Here is a 22274-nt window from a genome sequence, read left to right as displayed (position 1 = left end):
TCTGATCTGATCATCTAGTGCCGCAAGAGCTAATCATATCCGTAAAAAGCAGTCAATGTAGATTATTTGAAGCCAATATTTCAAACTTTTCCGGGGTAGGTCCCATGTCTCCTCCTACTCAACCTTGCATGTGCGCTTATACCTTCAAAAATCCTAGGTACACCCCTTTAACGGTTGGCAAGTAATGTTAATTAGGAAAAAGAGACATCACGTGATGGGGGAGGGGCGGGGAGTGACATATCAGCTAAATTTTTCCCCTATCACCGTTACATTGGGTTTTAATGAATAGCCTACAATTTGTATGGTGTCTAATGAATACGGTCTTAATGAATACATCTGTACCTCTCGTATTAAATCCATATCATCAAAATGAACACGTATGTGAAATTACTATAGATCTAGTTAGACTCAGATGTACAAAACTTCATCAAACAGGAAGCGGACACCGGCATCATAAGATCGTAGGAATCCCTCAGGATTTTGCAGATGTTATTACAAGAAAAAACAAACAAACAAAAATGCGTTAGCTATATATCCCTACATTAAAATGAGTCTAGTCAGTATATAAATACTGAGTTACTTCCCTTTTTCTTCTTGACATCATTTGCACTCGTATTGTGACAGTTTATTCAATGTACATACGGAAATAGGATATCAGTATGACAGCTGCACAAATCAGGCATATACCCGTTACATGAGGCACCATCGAGGATTAGAAGATAGACAAAGCTTCTTACTGTAATGAATTTATTTATAATTATTTAGAAAAATACAAAAGTTGCAAAATGAAAGTGAAAGTAGAGCTGTCAAAATGACCAAAAACTGCAATATTTCAAAAAAATATATCAGTTAATGAGATTTTCATTTCCCGGAGTACCTAGGTAAATATGTTAGACACACAACATAAACAAATTTAGAGAAAAAATATGTTTGAAAAAGAAGTTTGATATTTTCAACAAAACAGAATGTGGACAATGGAAGTAGCCTACATGTGTTGTAAGACAAAATGCATGTTAATACCGAACAAGGTGATCTTTACAGAAGTATTTTATACCCCTTTTGAACAATTCTAAATATATATATTATGAAATTATGGGTCTGTCAGGTATGATTTCCAAAATGAAAAATTACCTGAGGGTGGTCTCAAAGGTGTTTACATGATCCTTAATATATTCAACTAACTGTGCATGACAAAAAATCATACCGTGTATTTTCAGTAACACCGAATTGTGACAAAAACAAAATGTAACGCCTAATTTCAAACAATCATGGCGAAATTCGCCAAAATGACACTCGGGAAGAGTAAAAAACGAATATACATGTTCAGTTGTTCGTACGGCGGCGGATCAAGACATAGCGTTTTATACTCGTCATGTACATTCCCAGGAAAAGCTTTTAAGTGACGACTGAAAACCCGTTTTGAAGGTGGTTTGTGCTTCGTTAGTATATATTAATTTGATGGAGATTAGCATGATGATGTCTCCGTAGCCATAAGTCAGCTTTACACATTTCATTTGTAACTTTCATGATCAAATGATATTAACAGTTTTCTCTCCGTGTTTCCCGCTTCGGCACGAGGTGATCGCCATTATTTGCCGCACTGTGGCGTTATTTGTCGTATTTAGGCTTTGCCGGATTATGCACAGTAAATGAGCAGGACAGTCTATTTGCTTGACGATCGTCCGACTGTTCGTAGCGACAGCAATGTTTCAAAAATAAAGGTACATCTGTATAATAATCGTGTATCAGTTACTTCGGTTGCTGAAGTATGCGAATGCTATGTGTGTTTTTCAGAAAAGATAAACCCTTCACTTGCGCCTACACAAAACTTTTGTCATGTTAATTATTTTTTTATCAAAAGCGCGTTTTAAGTAACAGTTACCATGAAAAGAAAGCATAATCACAAGATTGTAAATATAAGTAATGCACAAAACTTCCTAAATCAAACCGTACACTTTCTTTCAGGAATACACCATCGCTGAATACAGATATAAGAAACAACACGTGAATTTTGAGCGGCCTAACATTCTTATCGCATTCATAGTGTAATTGGGTTATTAAGTATTTCGACATGTTTCTGAATATATTAACGAAAGGAAGATGTTGTTCCCGAAACAAAAGAACGTTTCCATGTGGCAAAATCCTGCAAGATCATGCCTCCAAGATCAAGGTAATGCAATAGTATACGTGTTTTTATTTTTTATTTTATAAAATATAGGCTAAGAATAAATGTGTGTTACAGGGATACATGACGATTCATCTTTTAAAGTTCAAAATTAAGGACATGCTTCCGGGTGGTGTTTAAATAAGGTCTTTTGAATCTTAAATATGCTCAAATAGTATTTGTATGTAAAAAGCTGGTCTCATGCTTGTATAAAGAAGCTCGACTCATGTATTTTGTTAAAGATGTCACGTATAATAAGAAGATGAAAATAGATATATGTCTGTAGATATGTTCAAATGAAAAGTCAATTTCCTGGAAAAACAGCAGTAGACTTCTTCTATTTTTGATTTATATTGCATTAGCGCTTTCAATTGTACATATCTTCAGGCAGTTACATTTTGAAATAATACAAATTTTGATTTTTGTTTATTTTAAACGCCATCGGGAAGGGGTCAAATAGCTGATATCTTTTTACCTCGGTTCTTTGCAGGTGTTACCCTAAAAAAATCAGTTCTTACTATTAAGCTATCCAGATTAGCTGAACGCCTATGCCTAACTTACGGTACACTATATATTTAATTTTTGCGAAAAAATTATACACGTTTGTATTTATTTTTTTTAAAAATAGTCTGTGTAGTTATGGTTTGAATTTGCATTGGCTTTACGCTATTTTTTTATAAACCGTTTACTAGTTTTTTACCTTTTAAACACATTCTACACAATCTCTTGTTATGAAACATGCGTGGAAGATTGTTGAGTGATAGCTTATTGCTGTGTCCGGGCATCGAACACGCGACCATTTGTTAATCTTGTTGCTCTACCTGCAGAGCTACGCTGTAGAGATGTACTATAGACACAACTGTATTTTTTTTATACACATACAGAACAACATTATTCTTATGGGAAGTCCCGGATGTGGAAAAACGACTGTTGGGCGGATTCTGGCGACGGCGTTAGGACGACCTGTCCTAGATATAGACGACGATCATCTGGAACCTCACTGGGGAATGCCTGTCGCTCAGAAAGTAATGTTTGCTCAGAGTAGAAATAAAGTTATTGTTTTTTTTTTCATTTGTCACCATTCCTTAAATATGCCGAACTCGAATTAAATGATAGGCTCTTATTACGCGCTAGGTGATTGGGGATGCGGGATTAGGTGGAGGGGGAGGGGAATAGGACTTCCCTTATTTAAATATCATAATTGACATATGTTTATATTTTTGCATTTTTGACAGAATTTTGTAATTTGAACCAATTATGCTAGAAGTTAAAACAGTAATTTTGATACGCCTTTAAAGCTTATAATTTTGTTTAATTACTTAGTGTTTTATTACACAGTGGTATTTTCTTCTACTACAGCTAGATGAGGTTGGATCAGATGGTTTTGTTGAAGCCGAGGGACAAGCACTTACAGCTCTCCGGGCAGACAACTGTGTGGTGTCGTTGACGGGTTCGAACCCCATGCACGATGCTGGAATGTCGCACGTGACAAGGACAGGTTTGGTGTTTATATTATTTTTTGTTGTTGACTTAACGTGTACGAAATGAAAAGAGAAGGCCTCCTTTAACTAGATTTAAAAAAATAAAATGATTTTAATGATTTTTATTCAACTTTTGCAGGAAGAAAACTTTTTGTAAGATATGTGTACCAATTGTTATTACCTTTGTTGTCACAACGACACAATTTAGGGCACATTGCGCCTGTCCAGTTTTCATTAGTAGAACACGTCTCTGGAGAAATTATTTCAGGCCTTCGTGGGTCTTGCGACATTTTTCAAGTCATCTAGATACATTTGATACAAAATCTACTGTATCTCATTGACAACATTTGTTCTAATTAAACGCGAAGTACATGATTTTTTAAACGAGCCGTACCAAGAGAAAACCAACATAGTGCGTTTGCGACTAGCATGGATCCAGACCAGTCTGCGCATCCGCGCAGTCTGGTCAGGATACATGCTATTCACTTTCAAAGCCTGTTGCAACTAGAGAAACCGTTAGCGAACAACATGGATCTTGACCAGACTTAGCGGATGCGCAGGCTGGTCTGGATCCATGCTGGTCACAAATGCATTATGTTGCTTTTATTATGGTTCGGCTCAAATAGTCGGACATTTTTGATAATGCAATAGGTTCATCGTAGCTCCGCCCACCTTGCATAATCTAGATTGAACTAGCGTGTCATATATACATGGTATCAATATCTGCAGCGTTTTTTTTTATCGTTTTCAGGTACGGTAGTGTTTTTAGATGTTCATATGACGGATATATTGGAGAGACTAGAACGGATGAAAGTCAATAGAATTGTCGGTCAGAACGACGGGACCGATATGGCAGATATCCTAAAATATAGACAACAGTTCTATGAGAAATGGTATGATACCAGGGTAATATGTGAACGAAACGAGAGCCCTCAGAGTATTGCTGATAAGGTCATAGCACGGCTTCGGAAGGCCGATGCAAAAGAGGGGTATGTGTCGACGCGGGGTTTACATATGGGAAACAAAGGGTTCAATGACGTTCTTCTACAAGGTCTCGCGCCAGACGGAGGCCTAATTGTCCCGCAAAATGAGTTTCCAAAAATGTCTCTCGGTCAGTTGGCCAGATTGGTTGATCTCTCGTACCCAGAGAGAGCCGTCCGTATACTAGAGCAGTGGATTGACCACAGGGATCTGCACCCTGAAGTTTTAAAAAGTGCTATAAATAAAGCATACAACAAGGAAACGTTTGAAAGTGACACCATATGTCCGGTTCGTCATCTCGAAGGAGACCAGTTTATACAGGAACTTTTCCACGGACCAACAGCGTCATTCAAAGATGTCGCCCTTCAGTTGATGCCACAGTTGTTTATGAATGCTGTGATCGAAGGAAAATCTTCCCAGAAGTAAGCCATACGTGTTGTTTTACGTGTGTTCATTTAAAGGTTGTAAGACTTTTTTTTTAAATTTTGAAATATTATATATCTCTTATATATTTCGTCTTACATAGTCGTTATACGTCAGTGTATAAGATAGAGTAGGGAAAATATGTTTTAGAATGTTGCAAACTTTCCTGTAAGGGTTTTTTTCCGACGAGTTGGATAGTCGGCAGTTGCAAAAAAAAAATTTAACCATTAATTCTTAACTTTTTCAGACTTTACTTTCAAAAATATACATAGATCGTCAGGAGTAAACTTAAAGCATTTAATGCAGCTGCTGATTGACAACTGTATGGTAGGGCAAAAATTAGGCCATTCAAAAAGTTGAACCCAGACCTAATTTTTAACAAAGCAAGTTAATACCAAAATGTTCTTAAAGGTCTGAAGTTTATCAGGCTGCCGGCATAAATTGGCAGAAATCGTGGCGATCTGAGAAATCTAAGATGGCGTCCAAGATGGCCGCCACAAAAGTAATGATGACTACAATGTTTAAACACATCATCATGTCTACATTTTCATATAAATTTTAATTATTTTTCTGTTTAATATTTTACTACGATATGTCAGATTTTATGAGAATCTTTTTAACATAAATTGCCTAAAATTATTATGCAGATTAAAGGTCAAAAGGTCAAATAATCATAAAACTCAAATATCGGATAGATAAAAGTATATATTTAGCATATGACTTCAGAACAATTTCCAGATTTCAAAAGTATTTATGCAAAAACATGTCCTTAATTTCATTCTTGGTGAACAGTACTCATAGTACCGTGAATGCTACTCAGTGAGCAATACTCACAGTACTGTGAATACTACTCCGTGAGATGTACTCACGGTAATGTGAACACAACTCAGTGAGCAGTACTAACGGTGTCGTGAACACTAAACAGTGATCAGTACTCACAGTGCCGTGAACACTACTCAGTGAGCAGTACTCACAGCGCCGTTAACACTACTCAGGGTGCCGTGAACACTACTCATTGAGCAGTACTCACATTATCGTGAATACTACTCAGTGAGCAGTACTCACGGTAATGTGAACACTACTCAGTGAGCAGTACTCACGGTAATGTGAACACTACTCAGTGAGCGGTACTCACTGTGCCGTGAACACTACTAGATGATCAATGTTCTGAGAAAAGTACTCAGAGCTGTGATCACTCCACACTGATCATTAGCAATGGTAACCCCAGCACACTTAGTCCTTCCCACTGAACATTTCTCACCACACTAAAAAGGGACACCGTTGTAAAAAAGAAATGTGACCGTGCGACCACATACACGCATCACAGGATCGATGCCCCTTTCTTTAACGAAAAAGGGGCGACATTTTTGTCAACCTACCATATCCCCTTTTGGGATAGGTTATCAGTCAGCTATTAAACAAGGAGTTTGAAGAAATAGTTTATATATGGAATCGTTCTTACGTGTAAGCAGGGTAATAGTGTCAATATATTTTTGAGTCGGCTAAAGGCTGAAAGCCTTTTGACGAGTCCTTGCTGTTCAGCGATTCTCTAAATGGACCGAATAACACGTGAAGGGATGTAGTTCCATTAGATTTCTCAAACTTCAAACAGTTCACTGCATGAATGAAGTTAAGTTGTGTCAATTCCCTTTGCTATGACCAATATACGATGTAATCTGTCATATTTATGACTTGTAATTGTGCAATACTCGAATGTAACTCATTAAGCATAAATGTGCATTTTAAGAATTGCGCAGGCTTACAAAGCTTGGGTAACATCCAGTGAAAGACAAAAAATAGTTCCACAGGGCTCCAGATAAGATGCGTATTAGCGTAAATTACGTATAGAAATAATGCAAATACGCATGTCTAATAATTTCTAAGCGTATAAAAACGTATATAAAATTACAGAAACGCACACAATGCTTTTTTAAAAACAAAATCTGAATCGTCTGGATGCGTTAGGTAACATAGCCGATCAGCCTTAATTCTCCCACATTGAACGTAAACACGCATCGTATGATTTCTATAAACTTTGCGTGGGTTGAATTTTGCAGTCAGTAAACGGATAAATTATCGGAAGAAGAAGCTCTTACTGGTTTTTTTAGTTACTACTGATATTAAAAATGATTTTAATTCTTATTTTTCGAGAAATAAACAAATCGGCGAAACATTAAATTGTATTTTCTTGTAGTTTTTGAAATCGAAAGTAGATCGTCTATGTTTGGCTGCTTTCACGAAACGAAACAACTTTTTTATGAAAAGATTTAAATAAGAGGTAATTTAACCGTAAACTTCAATGTCAGATACTGCCAACTGCTGCTAAATGTCTTCGTATCATCACAATTTGTAAAATATATTGTTGAAACTGGAGAAAAAGTGTAATCGTATCCGGATATAATATTTTGGGTAAATATCGAGCTGTGTTATGAAATTTTAAGAAAAAAACTAAAAACAAACTGAAACTGGTAGACTATACTGTCAGTACATCAATCATTAGCCGACTCGGGCCCTTCAGGCCTTTGATTAGTTTTGACATTTAAAACCTAATATGATTATATCATTTTTTTGGGAAATATGACGATGATTATTTTTTTCAGCTCTTGTAAAACTGATTTATTACTGATTTAAACGTTTTATAATACTCTATTAAGATGCATATTTTTCAAGTTTTGCAAAAATATACTCTATTTTTGTATGCAAATCTTTGCAATATGCGCACAATAATTGAATAGCATTGAAAACCTGTCTATGGATAATACGACATTATCCGTGTCCATGATAACAAATATAAATAAAGGTACTAATATACAGAATTTAAAACAATTACCATAACTGAACCAAATATGTAACTATTCCGATGTTCTGACCTCATAATGGATAAAAAATCCCTATCCTTGGGGGAATACAAAACATAAAATAGAACTAGAAACTGACCACAACATTTGTTTTTCATACCTGCATAACTTGAGGAAGAAAATTAGACACATGTATCAATATGTATCAACTTCTTCAAGTACTTTTCTGTTTACCTGCTTGTAATGCGCATATAAAGTCACATAAGTATAAGTAGTCACATAAGTATGAGTACCTTTTACAACAGTTTTACTGTAAAACATCAATAATTGTCATTCTTTGTATCAATTAATCTTTTTGTGCCATTCTTTGAATTCTTTCAAAGGGATTTATAAGTTCTAATTTTCAAAACTACAAATTAATGATAATGAATGGGTAAAAATTGTACTTTTAGCAGGAATTTGATCTTTTGACATATTTGTTTACCTTTTAATGTAACAATTTAAATGTTTTACAATTCATGAAAGGTGTCTTGCAATAATTCTGCCAAACAATGCATGCCAGCGGTTTGTTTCATCAAAAGTAAATGAAGAAAACCTTATTTTTGACAAAAAAGCACCTTTTTCATTTTATGGCGGCCATTTTGGACGCCATCTAGGATTTCTCAGCTCGCCACCATTTAAGCACTTTCAGAATATACAAACTTTTACAAACATTTCGGTATATAACATGCCTTGTTAAAAATTGGGTCCGGGTTACCCCTAGAAATAGTGGACTTTCTTGGCCGAAGTCACCCTACCATTAATATTATTACAGTCATTACAAGTTTTGAAATCTGATTGCTTCTTGTCTATGACAACCAAAATGACATACAGTCTTGTAGACGTATCGTTTATTAAGAAAAATACAATTGTATCCATCTGGAGACAGTCACAATGGCCTGAGACTCGGTTGTGGGAACGTCACCGTAAAGATTGCAGTTGCTACTACTTCACTTTTATATTTTTGTTTACATGTATTACCTAGATACTTGATTTTGGTGGCTACATCTGGAGATACCGGAGGGGCTGTTCTTGACGGCTTCACCAGACATGCAAGTATGTACACTACATGCAAGTTTACCTTAATATTTTATTTAGAAGGTTCATCTGAGCGTCAAGCACATAATAATATGCATATGTAATATGCATGTTACTTAACTACAATATTTTAGTTGACATACCAATTGAGGAGAAAAACAACCGGACTGAACGTAGGAAGTAGACATCATTATAAAATATTTTCAGTCCAGTAGAGCGTGAAGGAATACCTTGGTACATGATTTTGATGCCGAGTCTGTTTTAAAGCGGCATGCATCCAGATCGTTCAACAACAAAACAATAAAAAAAAAATTTAAATATCTTGAAATAAATGCTATATTTCTTAAGAAGGCTTTAAAACTTAATTACTGACAAACTTATGTTACGGAAACACATGAGAATTTGCTGTTTTTACTACTTTTTACGATGAAAATCGAAAAGCGTTTGTCACGCTTTTACTCCAGGTAAACTGTCTCGATCATTTTGCAAGAAGTGATTTCTAACCGGAAGTACACAATTGCACAAAGGTGATGGAGACGATTTCAGTCAAATTACGTAGCGTTTCAGGTGATGATTTTGACCAAAACACATTTAAACCTTTAACGTGTTGGCCGCAAGTGATTTTGCCTTTGCGACCAGTGCAGACCAAGATGAGCCAGCACATGCACATCTGTGCAGGCTGATCATGGTCTGCACTGTTCGCTATTCAGTCAGTAAGTTTTCAGTGAACACCCCTTCGAATAATAAATGTTACTGCCCAAATTGAATGCTGGACCTATCCATTTAAAAAATCTAGCTGGGTACAGGTTAAAGGAATTCCATCGGAGTTTCAAGTACATGTACATTACTGACGACATACGTCAGTATATTCCATGCTGCTATGTGAATTTTACAGTCACTTGTTACGGTCGTGAGTTTAATCTTGTTTTGTTTTAATGTAGGAAACTCGCGAGCAAAGACTGGGTTGTTGATTCTGTATCCACTGAATGGGATCAGCGACATACAGAGGGATCAAATGATTTCATATAACAGTGACATAGCAAGAGTTGTAGGTATGAACCTTTCTAAAGTCGTTAACCTGGTCCCAAGATAATAAAACTGTGTTCGAAGACTAGTCTCAGACATGCAGTCTTACCATTGGTCAATTTTAAATTTGTGTTCAGAAATAACCAATCAGATCTTAGAGTTTCGAGTGCGGTCTCCAAATTCGGGTATATTAGACTACAAAATGTATATAATCTTTGGTCCGGAGCGTGTGAAGAAAAATAACTAAGGAACTTACCTGACCCTACCCTTTTGAACTACTAACTTTCCTTGTAACGAAGTTCACTTAATCGATGTTCCCAGATTTCGCAACTGCAACTTGAGTGAATGACAACTTACAGGAGGAAAATCAGATATACTATTTTTAATAAAAGATCATTCATTTTTCGTTTAATCGTGATTTTACTTTTGGCCTCTCTGTTAATAGCTTTTTTTTCATATGTTTTTTTTTTGTATGATTTCAGTACACCAAGCGAGGTTTCTAGTCAACAGCTGTGAGAGGCGAGTGATTCAAATTAGTCACTGTCTGACCTTTACCACTTGTTCGCAGAGCCCCCAAACCCAAATCTTTCAAGAATATGTAAATAAATTCTAAAATTTCAGTTTCCTGAATCTTGACGTCACATGTACTTATTTATATATAGAAAAAGTATGATACGCGTTCTCGTACAAGTATGAATCATGAATCACAATGTTTCAACTGGCCTTCAATTTTGGTTTGACGTTAGTACATGCGGTTCTTCTTTCGTTAAATTTAGGAGTTTCTGGAAGTGATTTTGACTTTTGCCAAACCAATGTAAAGAAAGTATTTGGAGATGAAGATCTCGCACAGAAACTGCAACATGAGCACAGCTTAAGAATAAGGTATGTCAAAGAGCAAATTCCCTTCAATAATTTTTTAGTTTTAAGAATTTTGAGCAGTCTACTCAGTTTTGTATAATCTCTATTATTTTGGCTTGGCTGCCGGTGAATGGTTTCAGGTACGGAGGTTCGAAATTACTTATAGTCTAAGTCTACAGCATATTAGCCTAGCGGGTATTATTTAGAAAAAAACAAAATGAATCTCTGTTTCGATTGTCTTTTCTCTGTTGCAGCGCAGCAAATTCAATCAGCTGGGGTAGGTTGCTGCCACAAGTTGTATATCACGTGACGTCTTACCTTGATCTTGTTAAGCAGAAGGTCATCAACTTGGGAGACGAGATCGACCTTTGTGTGCCAACCGGAAATTTCGGAAATATTCTTGCAGCATACTATGCAAAGGTAGAAATAGACTGATAAATTCAGCCCTTAATCCTTCGTGCAATTTTTCAGTGCCGTTCATTTCTGTAACGAAGTCATCTAGGTACTATATCGCCTTTTATGTATGTTTTTAGAGTATGAAGATGTTACCACCCACCCATAGTACTGGCTTGCCATTGTTGTTTGACGCCTGGTGAATTAGATATGACTTTTCTCATCTCGTCTGTAAATTACTTCTCATATATACTAAAACCCTCCACAGGGTAGATGGAATCACCTTCAAAATGATATTTTTGGAACAATTCTTAGCATCTCTATAAAACAAAATTAATTACACACGGACAGAATATACTTTTGGTCGCAAATAACCCTCTCGATTTCTTTTTCTTTTTTAATGGAAGAAAGACTTTGTTTGAGCTAGGTTAGTAGTTTAGTTGGACGGTAGTGGGTTTGACCTGAATATCTGAAGATGTAATATATCATCATTATATATTTGTTTACAACAGGGTATGGGAGTACCATTCAAGAAACTTATTTGTGCTTCCAATACTAACAACGTGGTTACGGACTTTATCACTAGCGGTTGTTATGACATCACAAGCAGACGACTGCTGCAGACGATATCCCCCGCCATTGATATTTTAGTGTCCTCTAACCTGGAACGCCTTCTTTATAGCATATCCGACAACGATTCTTCCATTACAAGCAATGCATTTACACAGCTGCGAGACAGACGAAAATTTGAGGTTCCTATGCATGTAAATATCTCTTTAACATGTTTACATCTTGTTCATTTTATTCATCGATTTGTTTGATAGTGACAAAACAGATGGGAAGTTTGGTCATAAATTTCATTAGACTAGTTTTTTGTCCACTGAAGGCATCGTTTTACTTTCATATTGTAACAACATGAAAATATTAGAATCAGTATTAGATCTAATAATTATTCTCTTTCGTGAAGTGGGAGTAGACTCATGTTGTTTTCGCTCATTGTTGGTCTGTGTGAGTAGAATACTTGCTTTCCGACCAATAGCTAGCTAGAAAAGTATTGTGCCTAGATAAGTCATACTTCATAGAATGAATATCTATGGTCAGGAGAGGACCTCTACTGTTTGATTAAATAAGCCAAAAGTCGAAGTCACAATGACCGTGAGGCTGAAAACGGGTTCCAGTCAGAATGTATGGAAACCTTTGGTCTACATTCGCCAAACTTCGTAGGATGATTGCCTGATCAGTAGGTCAAAGGTCAAGGTAACAATGAACCGGTAGACTGAAATGGTTTCAACACAAAAAATAAAGTATCCTTTATTCTACTGCCGTCAAATTTCGTATGTGATTCCTGTGATAAGTAGATTATCCCCTATTGTTTTTTGGGTCCATAAAACAAAGTTTAATCACTGATTAATTGAGCCGCACCATTAGAAAACCAACCAAGTGGCTTTGCGACCAGCATGGATCCAGACCAGCCTGCCCATCCACCAAACAGTTTCTCTAATTGCAATAGGCTTTGAAAGCGAACAGTATGGCTGGTCTGGATCCATGCTGGTCGCAAAGCCACTATGTTGGTTTTCTCATGGTGTGGCTCATTTAATGTCACATTGAGGTGTGGCACATAGACCTTAAGACTGAAAACAGTTTCCACTTAATACACAGATGACCCCTTCTGCTTTTGTCAGCAGATGACCCCTGATCTTTTTGAGGTCATTTTGTGAAAGTTCAAGCTCACAGCATACAGAATGTCTCTGAAAGGCTATCAATGGGGCATATGTGTTTTACAAACAGCCCTTGTCTAAAGGTACATGTTTAGTGAAAATGAATAGCACTGTCCCCACCGTATTTGCTAGAAAATGTTGGTAATAATATAATTCGTGGGCTGAGCGCGAATAATTAACTGTATAAAATAATAACAAGATATACAATATTTTTCGCGCATCCCACCCTCGAATTGTAAACAATATATCGAGGGGTCGTTAGAAATTTTAAGTGTATTTATGATTTCATCAAAACATTTTCATTGTAATACAGATATTAGAGAATATTCGAAACACCTTCCATGCAGACTGGTGTTCTGAAGAAGACTGTGCAAAGAGCATGCGCAAAACGCTGAAAACTTCCGGTATGTAGCCTATATAGTTTCAGTATAAAATAGTTAGGCAAATTTCTGAGATAACAGATCTTAATTTATGTGATTCAGATAAATGTTGTTCCAAGCTGTACTTCAGCAATAAATCTAATGTTGAGTCAATTTCTCCTTGTTTTAAAGTCACAAGTACATGTTTTCTTGACTTGAAAAAAATTTTGTCATTTTAGAAAAACACAAAAAAAAAGTTGCAAAAGTTTTCTGTAATAGATGTTGTCAAAATAATCGGTAGTTATATACATATACATAACACAATATAATGTGGTAAGGGAAGTTTGTGTAAGTCGTTACGTATGCCGACAAAACTGCTATCATGCCAGCTGTGTTTTCTTCAGATTATCTGCTAGACCCTCACACAAGTGTCGCGAAGGCGGTTGCAGACGGGTTTAAATCGGAAAGACCGATGGTGATAGCGGCTACTGCACATCCGGGCAAGTTCGCGCATGACGTATTGAAGATCTTTGGCAGCGCAACAAACAAAATGGCGCCCACGGAGATGCTCCATGCGTTAGGAAACATTTCCGCAAGACCTGCAGTCCACCAATCTTTGCTGAATACTTTGAAGAAACAAACAGGAGAACGAATTGTTTGTGATGCTAGCTATGACTCTGTAATAAAACAAATCGAATGTTTTGTTGATAAAATATAACACGGAGCTTGATGTATCACAGTTTACAGGGGCCATGATGTTATACTTTTTACTTCAAGTGCCAATACCATTCATGCCTTTCTCAATATTCACCTTAATGTCGACTTTAGACTTTTAAACTGACTTTAGTCTATGGAGTAGGTATTATACATATTTTGAAACATATTTGATTTCATATGTGTTTTATAGACTAACCCTCTCTTATGTCTGACATTTTAATCTTGTAATATTCAAGACATTTGGTTTTATATTTAATGTGTTGATCACGCAAATGCAGTATTATAAGTACATTGTGTCAGTAAAATAGCTGAATATTGGAGCATATTATACCATCACAATAAATTGTTGAATTCTTTTACATCATCAGTAGAAGTATGTCTTATATCAAGTCATGTTCGTTATTCCCGCCCACCCTGGAAAAAATGTTAGTTAGAATGATGAAGTGTTAACCTTTACCCTGCTAAATTTCTAAAATTGTAAAATGGACTGGTCCATCATTCAGTTTGGCCAGTACCATTCATTATTCGAAGGGGTGTTCACTGAAAATTTACTGACTGAATAGCGAACAGTGCAGACTATGATCAGTCTGTACGGATATGCAGGCTGATCTTGGTCCGCACTGGTCGCAAAGGTAGAATCATTTGCAACCAGCAGGCTAATGGTTAAATTTCAAAAGAAATATTCCCAGTGACCAAAATGCATAGCTTATTTTGAAGTATCTTTACAATTACAAAGATTCTTCCATCCATTTCTGCAATTGATGCTGACGCCCATTATCATACACTGCTTTCGACTTTAGCCTTGAAATTGAAAAAACTTACAGCACGCAGAAATGTGAAAATATGTGAATTAAACTTATGTCAGTTGATCGTTTCCTACAGCAGACATACACAAAGTATCTGGGTTTTTTTAACAAAGAGCTAAGTACTAGTTTATGCACTGTTAAAATGTGTTTTATCAGTATTTACTTACAGTTATCTAAAAATAAAGAACTTCGACTGGTTTGTTACCTGATTTATCATCTTCCAGAGTTTAGGTGGGCAGGAAATATTGAACAATGAGGGCGTTAGCAGAGTTAAATACAAGGAACCGTGGTAAATTAAACGAATACAGAACACCGGTCTCTGATTGTTTTCATTCTTACATGCTCATTAAAATATTTTGATAAAAGTCTACCTGCACTGCACTGCATTTATCCAAAAAGCAATGAACCGAACATGCAGCAGTTTGACGTCATACTTAACGAAACAGTATTCTCTTACCGGTCCGTGAGTCAACCGTTGTTTATCATAAAATATTATACATCTTCACCGGCAATCAAAGTAAGCCTTGTTAGGATGCTAAGTAAGTATAATAATTGGGATCATGTGTTTGACACAGAAAAAAATAATTCATTTAAATAATAGCTGAAAACCAGACCATATATTGCAATTCCCATGTGTGACGGACGTTACCCTCATGGTTCAGGATGTGCCATTTCTTTGTTTGAAAATGACCTCGTGGATCCAGAGGTCCCCCCCTCCCCTCCACACCCACTGGAAAATCCTAAAAAGGAAAAAATGTTTTTTCGAAAAGGCAACATTAGGACCGCATTCAAAGTGTACGAACCCGACGTAATTCATATTTATGTTAATTATCTCAAAGAAACAAAAAATTAAACCTTTAAGAAAATTAATTTTCTTATTTTTCTAAATTTAACAGGTGAGGTCATAAAAATGTGAAAATAAGGGATATATTGTATATATAATTGCAGTGGAAAAAGGTATTCTTAAATGCCTCTAAAAGCCCCCAGAATGCAGAAATGAAGGCGCGGGGAGGGCTTTATTTCCTGTGGGGAGGCGGCATGCCCCCAGACCCCGCTAGCTGGTCGCCTACTTTTCTATTTCAGTCTGTTCAACGGAAAATTATTGACAACCCTGTACTTGTAAACAGCTAACATCCAAAAAAAAGCACATAAAATTATCATGTGTATAAAGACACGTTTGTCATAGTAAGGGTTCGGTCGGACCTTCCTTGAGAAAATTGGCTGGATCCGCGCATAATGACACTACAATATCAATGTTATTTCGGGAATAATTTGAATTTACAATTAATTAGTAAAGAGAAATGCTTAACAGACCACAAACTAATTACATAATTGTTTTGAACCCGCCTTATGCCCAATAATCAACCTTTGTCTTCATTCACAATTACTTACAACAGAGAACAGTTCTTTGATAACAAGATGTATGTTTAATGTTTTGCTTAATTGAGACGCAAGTTGTAAAAAATGATAAAAATAAAGTAGCTCTGTCGCTTCTGACACCAACAAAAAAATCGGCCTTAATATTGTGACCTTTGTGTAAATAAGCGTGTTTTATTTTTGTTTTCAGTTTAATATCAAGTCGGCGATACAAAAATGCTTAATACTGCTCGTCTCTGATAAAGAAATGAATTGTTTGACGGAATGTGTCAAAATAAAAGATTAAGAAATTGTAAAAATCTCTGTTGTCCTTCAATTGCTCTAGTTCGGATAAGTCCCATTAATACTGTTCAAATAAACATTTTAATTTTTCTCTGCTGAACGTTTTCTAACATCACGAACTTAATTTTGGTAATATTAGCTTATTAATCTTAACGAAATCCGTGGTCATTGTTGTACGCTGAAATTTTCCTTTGTTACATTTTCATTATCTCTATTGCATTTACATTTGTTCCCGAAATAGATGGTTCTGTACTCAAAAAAAGTGTCCGCTCTCATAATATTGGTTGAAGTTATGACAAAACATAGCAGTGGTCGGAGTACTTCACTTGAGCTGCAGCTCTTTTAGAGGTGGCATAATAGTTTTAAAAAAGATTTATAACTTTGTCTCAAAGTTTCGTTATAGGTTAACAGTTTCTTTTTAAGTTCAGTTTTGACACTTTAGCCTGTATATTTAAGACTGTTTTGTAATAAATTGAATTTTTTTTTGTCTTTTTGACAGTTATTTTTGGGTTAATAACGTTACAAATTCCAAATTCTGTGTTGAAAATCCTTAATCAACGGTATGTTGGATGAAATAAGCGTTATCAATATTTAAGAGCCACTTGATACAGATTTCCCGCTATTAAAATTCGGAATGTCATCAACGACATCTTCCAGTTTGACAACAGACGTGTCGACAGATGGACTATCGACCAGTCAGACGAATTCTACAGTCCTGTCGTCTGCAAACACTGTACAATTTACGTCTACCTCAACGACGTCTGCTATCACGACACAGAGTCTTGTCAGCACCGCCGACATTAGTACGATGACGTCGTTAAACAACACTTCTGTTGGAACAACAACAACGTCAACAGCTAGCTTTACGACACCTGCTTCATCTGACAACAGCACACATAACACCGGAAATACAACAAGCGTTAATCCTACAACAACAGACGACAACTCTGGAAATATAACAAGTTCCGGTAATCTTACAACAGCTTTGCACGGAAATTATGGAACAACAAGTTCTATAAATATTTCAACGTCAGCATCACATGTGCCAGTTTCTTCAAAACCGCCTTGATAGCTGGCGCTCCACACAAGGGACACAACGGTTTAGCAATGTCACTACAGCCGGTGCCGTATCAGCAAAACATTGTCCGGAACCTTTGCTAATTACAGGAGGTAAACTATTATCAGCAGGCCCATATTTGGCTAATGTAAGCAGCGCAGTTTACTCGTGTCTTGCTGGCTACACGATGAGCGGGCAGGCCGAGATTAGTTGCGGTATAACTGGGTCTTGGGACGTGCAGCCTCCAAAATGTGTACCGATAAACAGGCAGCCAAAGGTGGACAATCACATTTCACTTGAAGATTCTGCAAGAGGTTTGTAGCAATTTTGTTTACCATCTTACCGTTACTTCAATAATTTAGTTATTTATATTGCTGTATACTATTGATGCTGGCTTTAAATCGATTCAATCACCACCTCGCTAGGGGAGTAGAACTCTGATGTGAGGAAGCAGTCCAGGTGGTTAACAAAAGATCTGTGGTTCTTCCAACTGAAACCAAGGCGCCCGCCCGTGTCTGAAATGTCCGAGGTGGCACCTGGGGTCTCCATCCATCGCCGGAAGCTGGAAAGTCGCGATATGACATAAGAGTATACCGATGTGACTTTAATTCCAATAAAAACCAAACAATGCAACCAGTGTACGTCTGATAATGTACTAATGATCAGAAGGTTAAAATCTCTAATTAGTTTGTAAAGTTATTATTCTTTCCGAATCTCCTGGAGGAAAATGGTTTCCATAAATCCATGACGAATTTTTTATACCTTCGATTTTTTACCCAAATAGTGTCCATGTGCCTTCTTGTCTCCCGTCTCTTTTAAAGATAAACTGCACCTTTAGAATAGAATATCCTACATTGTATTATCTTATATTTTTTTTCAATGTAGCTCATCAATGTATCTAACGTTGCAAATATATTAGACTATCTGCGTATCAAAACAGTCATATGTATACAAGTAGGTTGGCCAAACGACGTGACTTGGATACCATAAAACGGAGAAAATGTCCCGATTCAGGCGACATTTTGCCTATATTTTCCTTATAACTTGACGGATCTTCATAAGATAGAGCGTCGGAGACAGCAAAATAAGCGCTTTCCTCCGCACACAACGTCTGCAGTCAGTTCTCAGTACTTTTCTCAAACACTGCCCAACTGCGAAAGCGTGTACATTATCTACACAGTTCGTCCGGGCGAAATGTTTGAGAAAAATACGGAGAACTGATGACATATAGTGATTTATAACTTATACTTGTTTTTAAGGGCATACCAAATTGGATCTATGTTTTGCGTCCCCATCATTTTCAAAAACCTATTCACCAGGCGAGGAAAAACGCCAGCCTAAAACCTAACCTCCCAAGGACCAAATTTGGAACTACCTGAAGAAGAAACTCATGAAAAAACTTTGCTACGTGAATTAAACTTAAATAAAACACTTGAAGACAGGTTTGAAATAGATGAAATAGATATATTTCTTATGTTTTTACAGTACCTCTCTGGTTGACTGTGATATTGTGTATAGCGTTCGGCCTGCTATGTCTGCTGCTTCTAGCATGTCTGCTGGTGTACTGTCTCAAAATATTTGGGTGAGTAGATCTAGCGTCTTTTTTCTAAGGACATGGTATAGGCCAAGATGAAGAATTAGCACGTACCTGGGTCGCTTCTTGGCACATCTAAGGCCAAGGACGCGTGTGTAGTACGAATGACACTAATTTACTACACATTATTTCAAACGTTGCTTAAACGCAGACGGTTACTAGATATCTAAACGTATCATACACTCGTAATGTTATTTCGGAATTCTTCGGTCGTTGTTATTTCGCTTTTCCGTAAAACAACGGAGAATACCGAAATACATACGACAGAAGTTGTAACAAGGCAAAGTAAAATGTTTCACTGAAAGCTTTAGTTTCAGAAAAACAGTCAACGTATGGCAAAAAAAAACACACAAAATAAAAACTCGTATTAAAAACTGAACTTTTCAACATCACGCACCGCCAAAAATATTCCTTTATTAGATGATAACATTAATCGCTTCAGCGTATTATGTTTTTGATATATTAGATATACCTTTTCATCACAATTTACGTGTTGGAAAGGAATCAGCGGTCGGCACAAAGAGTTTGGTGCGAGAGATGGGAGCCGAGTCCGGCGATAACAGCAGAGAAACAATGATTGCGGACGACTCTGGATCTAACGGCAGATATAACGGACCGAAGGTAACGGTGTACAACTGTTTTCGTATCATAGTAAGCTCGTCTCTGATTTCCATAGTATCTTTGAATGGCAATTTATCAGGCACAGAATAGAGAAGGCGCTATTAAGGCCGAAACCTGTTTATTCGCAAAAACATTTATTTAATGATTGCCCGACTTTTGAAAATAAAATCAGTATTTCGGGGATTGTCCCCACTCGCAGCGTCTTTCCTTCCGTCTGTGTGTCACAACACTTTGTAACCTATGTTTTCTTTGTGATTTCTTTCTAACAAAGAGAGTTATGGTCCATGAATTAGTTTTTTTCAAAAAATTTCACGTACCACTATATATAAAGTACCTACTGGAATATTCGCATAACTATATATTCGTAAAATCAAGTTTTACACCCGAAGATTTTAAGTGTTTTGTTTTCATCCTGACCAGATTATGAACGTTGACTTTTTGCCACACACACTGCCCAAAAAGTGAATCATATACTGTGATATAAGTTAAAATTAAAAATATGTAAAATAAAAATATAAAATAAAAAATAAGAATAAAAAAAGATAAGAAGTATTGAAAACCTGCAGAAATGTTAGCGTGCAATTAGGGACAGGTCAAGATCACCGTCACTAAGATTTTAAAAAAAGCAGTGTTCGTTCAATTACTTCAGGCTAACGGCTCAACTCCCGATGGTTTTGTGTGTTTTTTTGTAGTAAGATTAAAGCAATTTAGACGCCGTTAGTGGGATCTGGGATCATGGTCACCATTATTAAGTATTACATCTTACAATCCTATACATACAAAGTCGCCATTACCGAGTTGTCAAAGTGGTTGGTATATGGTATTTTTTTAGTGTAGGAACTTCCCGATGAAAGATTTCTTCAGTCATTAGAAAATAGCCATTTAGGTTCTATTTGGGTCAGTGGGTCAAATACAACGTTTGTATAAACAGAAAAATAGCAGTGTCCGTTCAATAACTTGACGTCTTTAAATGAAATATGGCTCATAGGTTGCCTACAGAAATTCCAAGGTAGAATGAACATATGGGGTAGTGGGGGTCATGGTCTTGATTTTAGATTTACGTAATTATTAGTGCTATAGCCGGTGGTGATTTATGTACCCTTTTGTCCATCCTGCCTTCTGTCTGTCCGTCCTTCTATGCGTCCGTGCGCACGCTGCTAACAATATGACCTACAGTCATCATTTACAGACATGAAGTTTTGTGCCTAATATTTTCTTACAAATAATGTATTTGATATATCAAAAATTGTCATACACACAACAACATTATGTATGGGCATCCTTGTCCTACGGACAGACATCTATTTCAGTCTGAATTATTGATTAAAGACATGATACATCTGACGAAGTAATAATTTAAGCTGTCAGGCATTTACGTTTTGGTGACGCTACTTCTAAACTAATGAAGTCATTTTCCATCAAACAAATATGTGCCACCACTTAGAAATGTGCTATCAAACTTAAATATTTAAAACTCTTGTTTTTGCAAATATCTAAAAAATATCTAAACTGCATACTTCTTTATCTGTTAATTTGATCATATCAAAATAACCCTTGTTTTTCAAGAATTTCTCATACGAAGAAAACGATGAAAGGTTTAGACGACCCCGGGGCCAAACGTACAACACAGCATCGAGAATCCCAGTGAAGTCGACAGGACAAGGTGCAAAGTATGGTAGTGGACCGTATAACCAATATAATAGCCGAGAAGGAAACTTTCAACATGAACGCGGAGGACCTTACAGCCATAGACCATTTGACAAGGATAGTTTCTATCGCCGTGAAATGCAAGAGGGGAAAACGAATCATTTAACAGGAAGATTTTTTCGGGAGGCAAAAATGCCGGCAAAGCAAACATGGATGCCGCATAGTCGAAATATTCGGCATATCAACACAAGCACAAAATAACATTATTTTCACTGTATGGTGAACGTTATTCCATATCGGAATTACAATGGGATTTTGGGAGTGGTGAGGAATTTGCCTCTACTTTATAATAAAGTATAATAAAAGAAAGGTAATAAATTATAATGCAATAAAGTTTCGTCTTCGCTGTGTGTGAGTATGTTCGAACTTTGCTAGTGCCCTCTCGAGATTTTCAGTTATTTGAACGATGTTACATGTATTTTTTAGTTCTGAATACGCTTGAATCACTCTATAATCCGGCGTTTAGGTTACAGTGACGACAATTTTTATGGCGAATGCGTCAGTGCCACTGTGTTTGTGTTATCTTGTTTTACATTCACTTGTAGCAGATATTTAGGTGAATTGTTATTTAATTGGTGTTTAATAGTTATGAGAGTAGCATAAACACTTAGTTTGCCGCCTTTCTATACAATATAATAAAGAAAATAGATGGGCGGCATCGACTTTGATGACTTGGTATGTATCAGCTGTATAAAACTAAATCTACGGAAACGCAGGGTTTGGTAGATTAAAACCGTATTATGATAACTTTGAAGTAGTCAATCGAAGTATGAAAGGTGGACTTTTTTTGTAGTTTTCACTATTTTAAATCGAGATTATCAAAATGATAATTTCT

At 36.4% G+C, this 22274-nt stretch overlaps 2 protein-coding genes across 2 annotated transcripts; both read left to right on the top strand.

Moving 5' to 3' along the window:
- Positions 1 to 602: 602 nt before the first annotated feature.
- LOC123529279 (threonine synthase-like 1) lies at positions 603 to 14362 on the top strand. The gene is made up of 12 exons (XM_045309546.2): positions 603 to 738; positions 1966 to 2170; positions 3049 to 3189; positions 3524 to 3662; positions 4397 to 5048; positions 8872 to 8942; positions 9866 to 9976; positions 10727 to 10832; positions 11063 to 11228; positions 11714 to 11965; positions 13233 to 13323; positions 13683 to 14362. Exons 2-12 carry the CDS (start codon positions 2072 to 2074, stop codon positions 13994 to 13996), a joined length of 2142 nt encoding a protein of 713 aa, XP_045165481.2. The 5' UTR covers positions 603 to 738; positions 1966 to 2071; the 3' UTR covers positions 13997 to 14362.
- Positions 14363 to 19615: 5253 nt separating this feature from the next.
- On the top strand, positions 19616 to 21734 carry LOC123529640 (uncharacterized). The gene is made up of 2 exons (XM_053520721.1): positions 19616 to 19732; positions 21299 to 21734. Exons 1-2 carry the CDS (start codon positions 19649 to 19651, stop codon positions 21638 to 21640), a joined length of 426 nt encoding a protein of 141 aa, XP_053376696.1. The 5' UTR covers positions 19616 to 19648; the 3' UTR covers positions 21641 to 21734.
- Positions 21735 to 22274: the final 540 nt, after the last annotated feature.

Source organism: Mercenaria mercenaria, chromosome 13 (assembly GCF_021730395.1).
Source record: "Mercenaria mercenaria strain notata chromosome 13, MADL_Memer_1, whole genome shotgun sequence".
Taxonomy (NCBI): Eukaryota; Metazoa; Mollusca; class Bivalvia; order Venerida; family Veneridae; genus Mercenaria; species Mercenaria mercenaria.
Note: the sequence above shows the minus strand (reverse complement) of the source record. Positions and strands in the feature narration are given on the sequence as shown.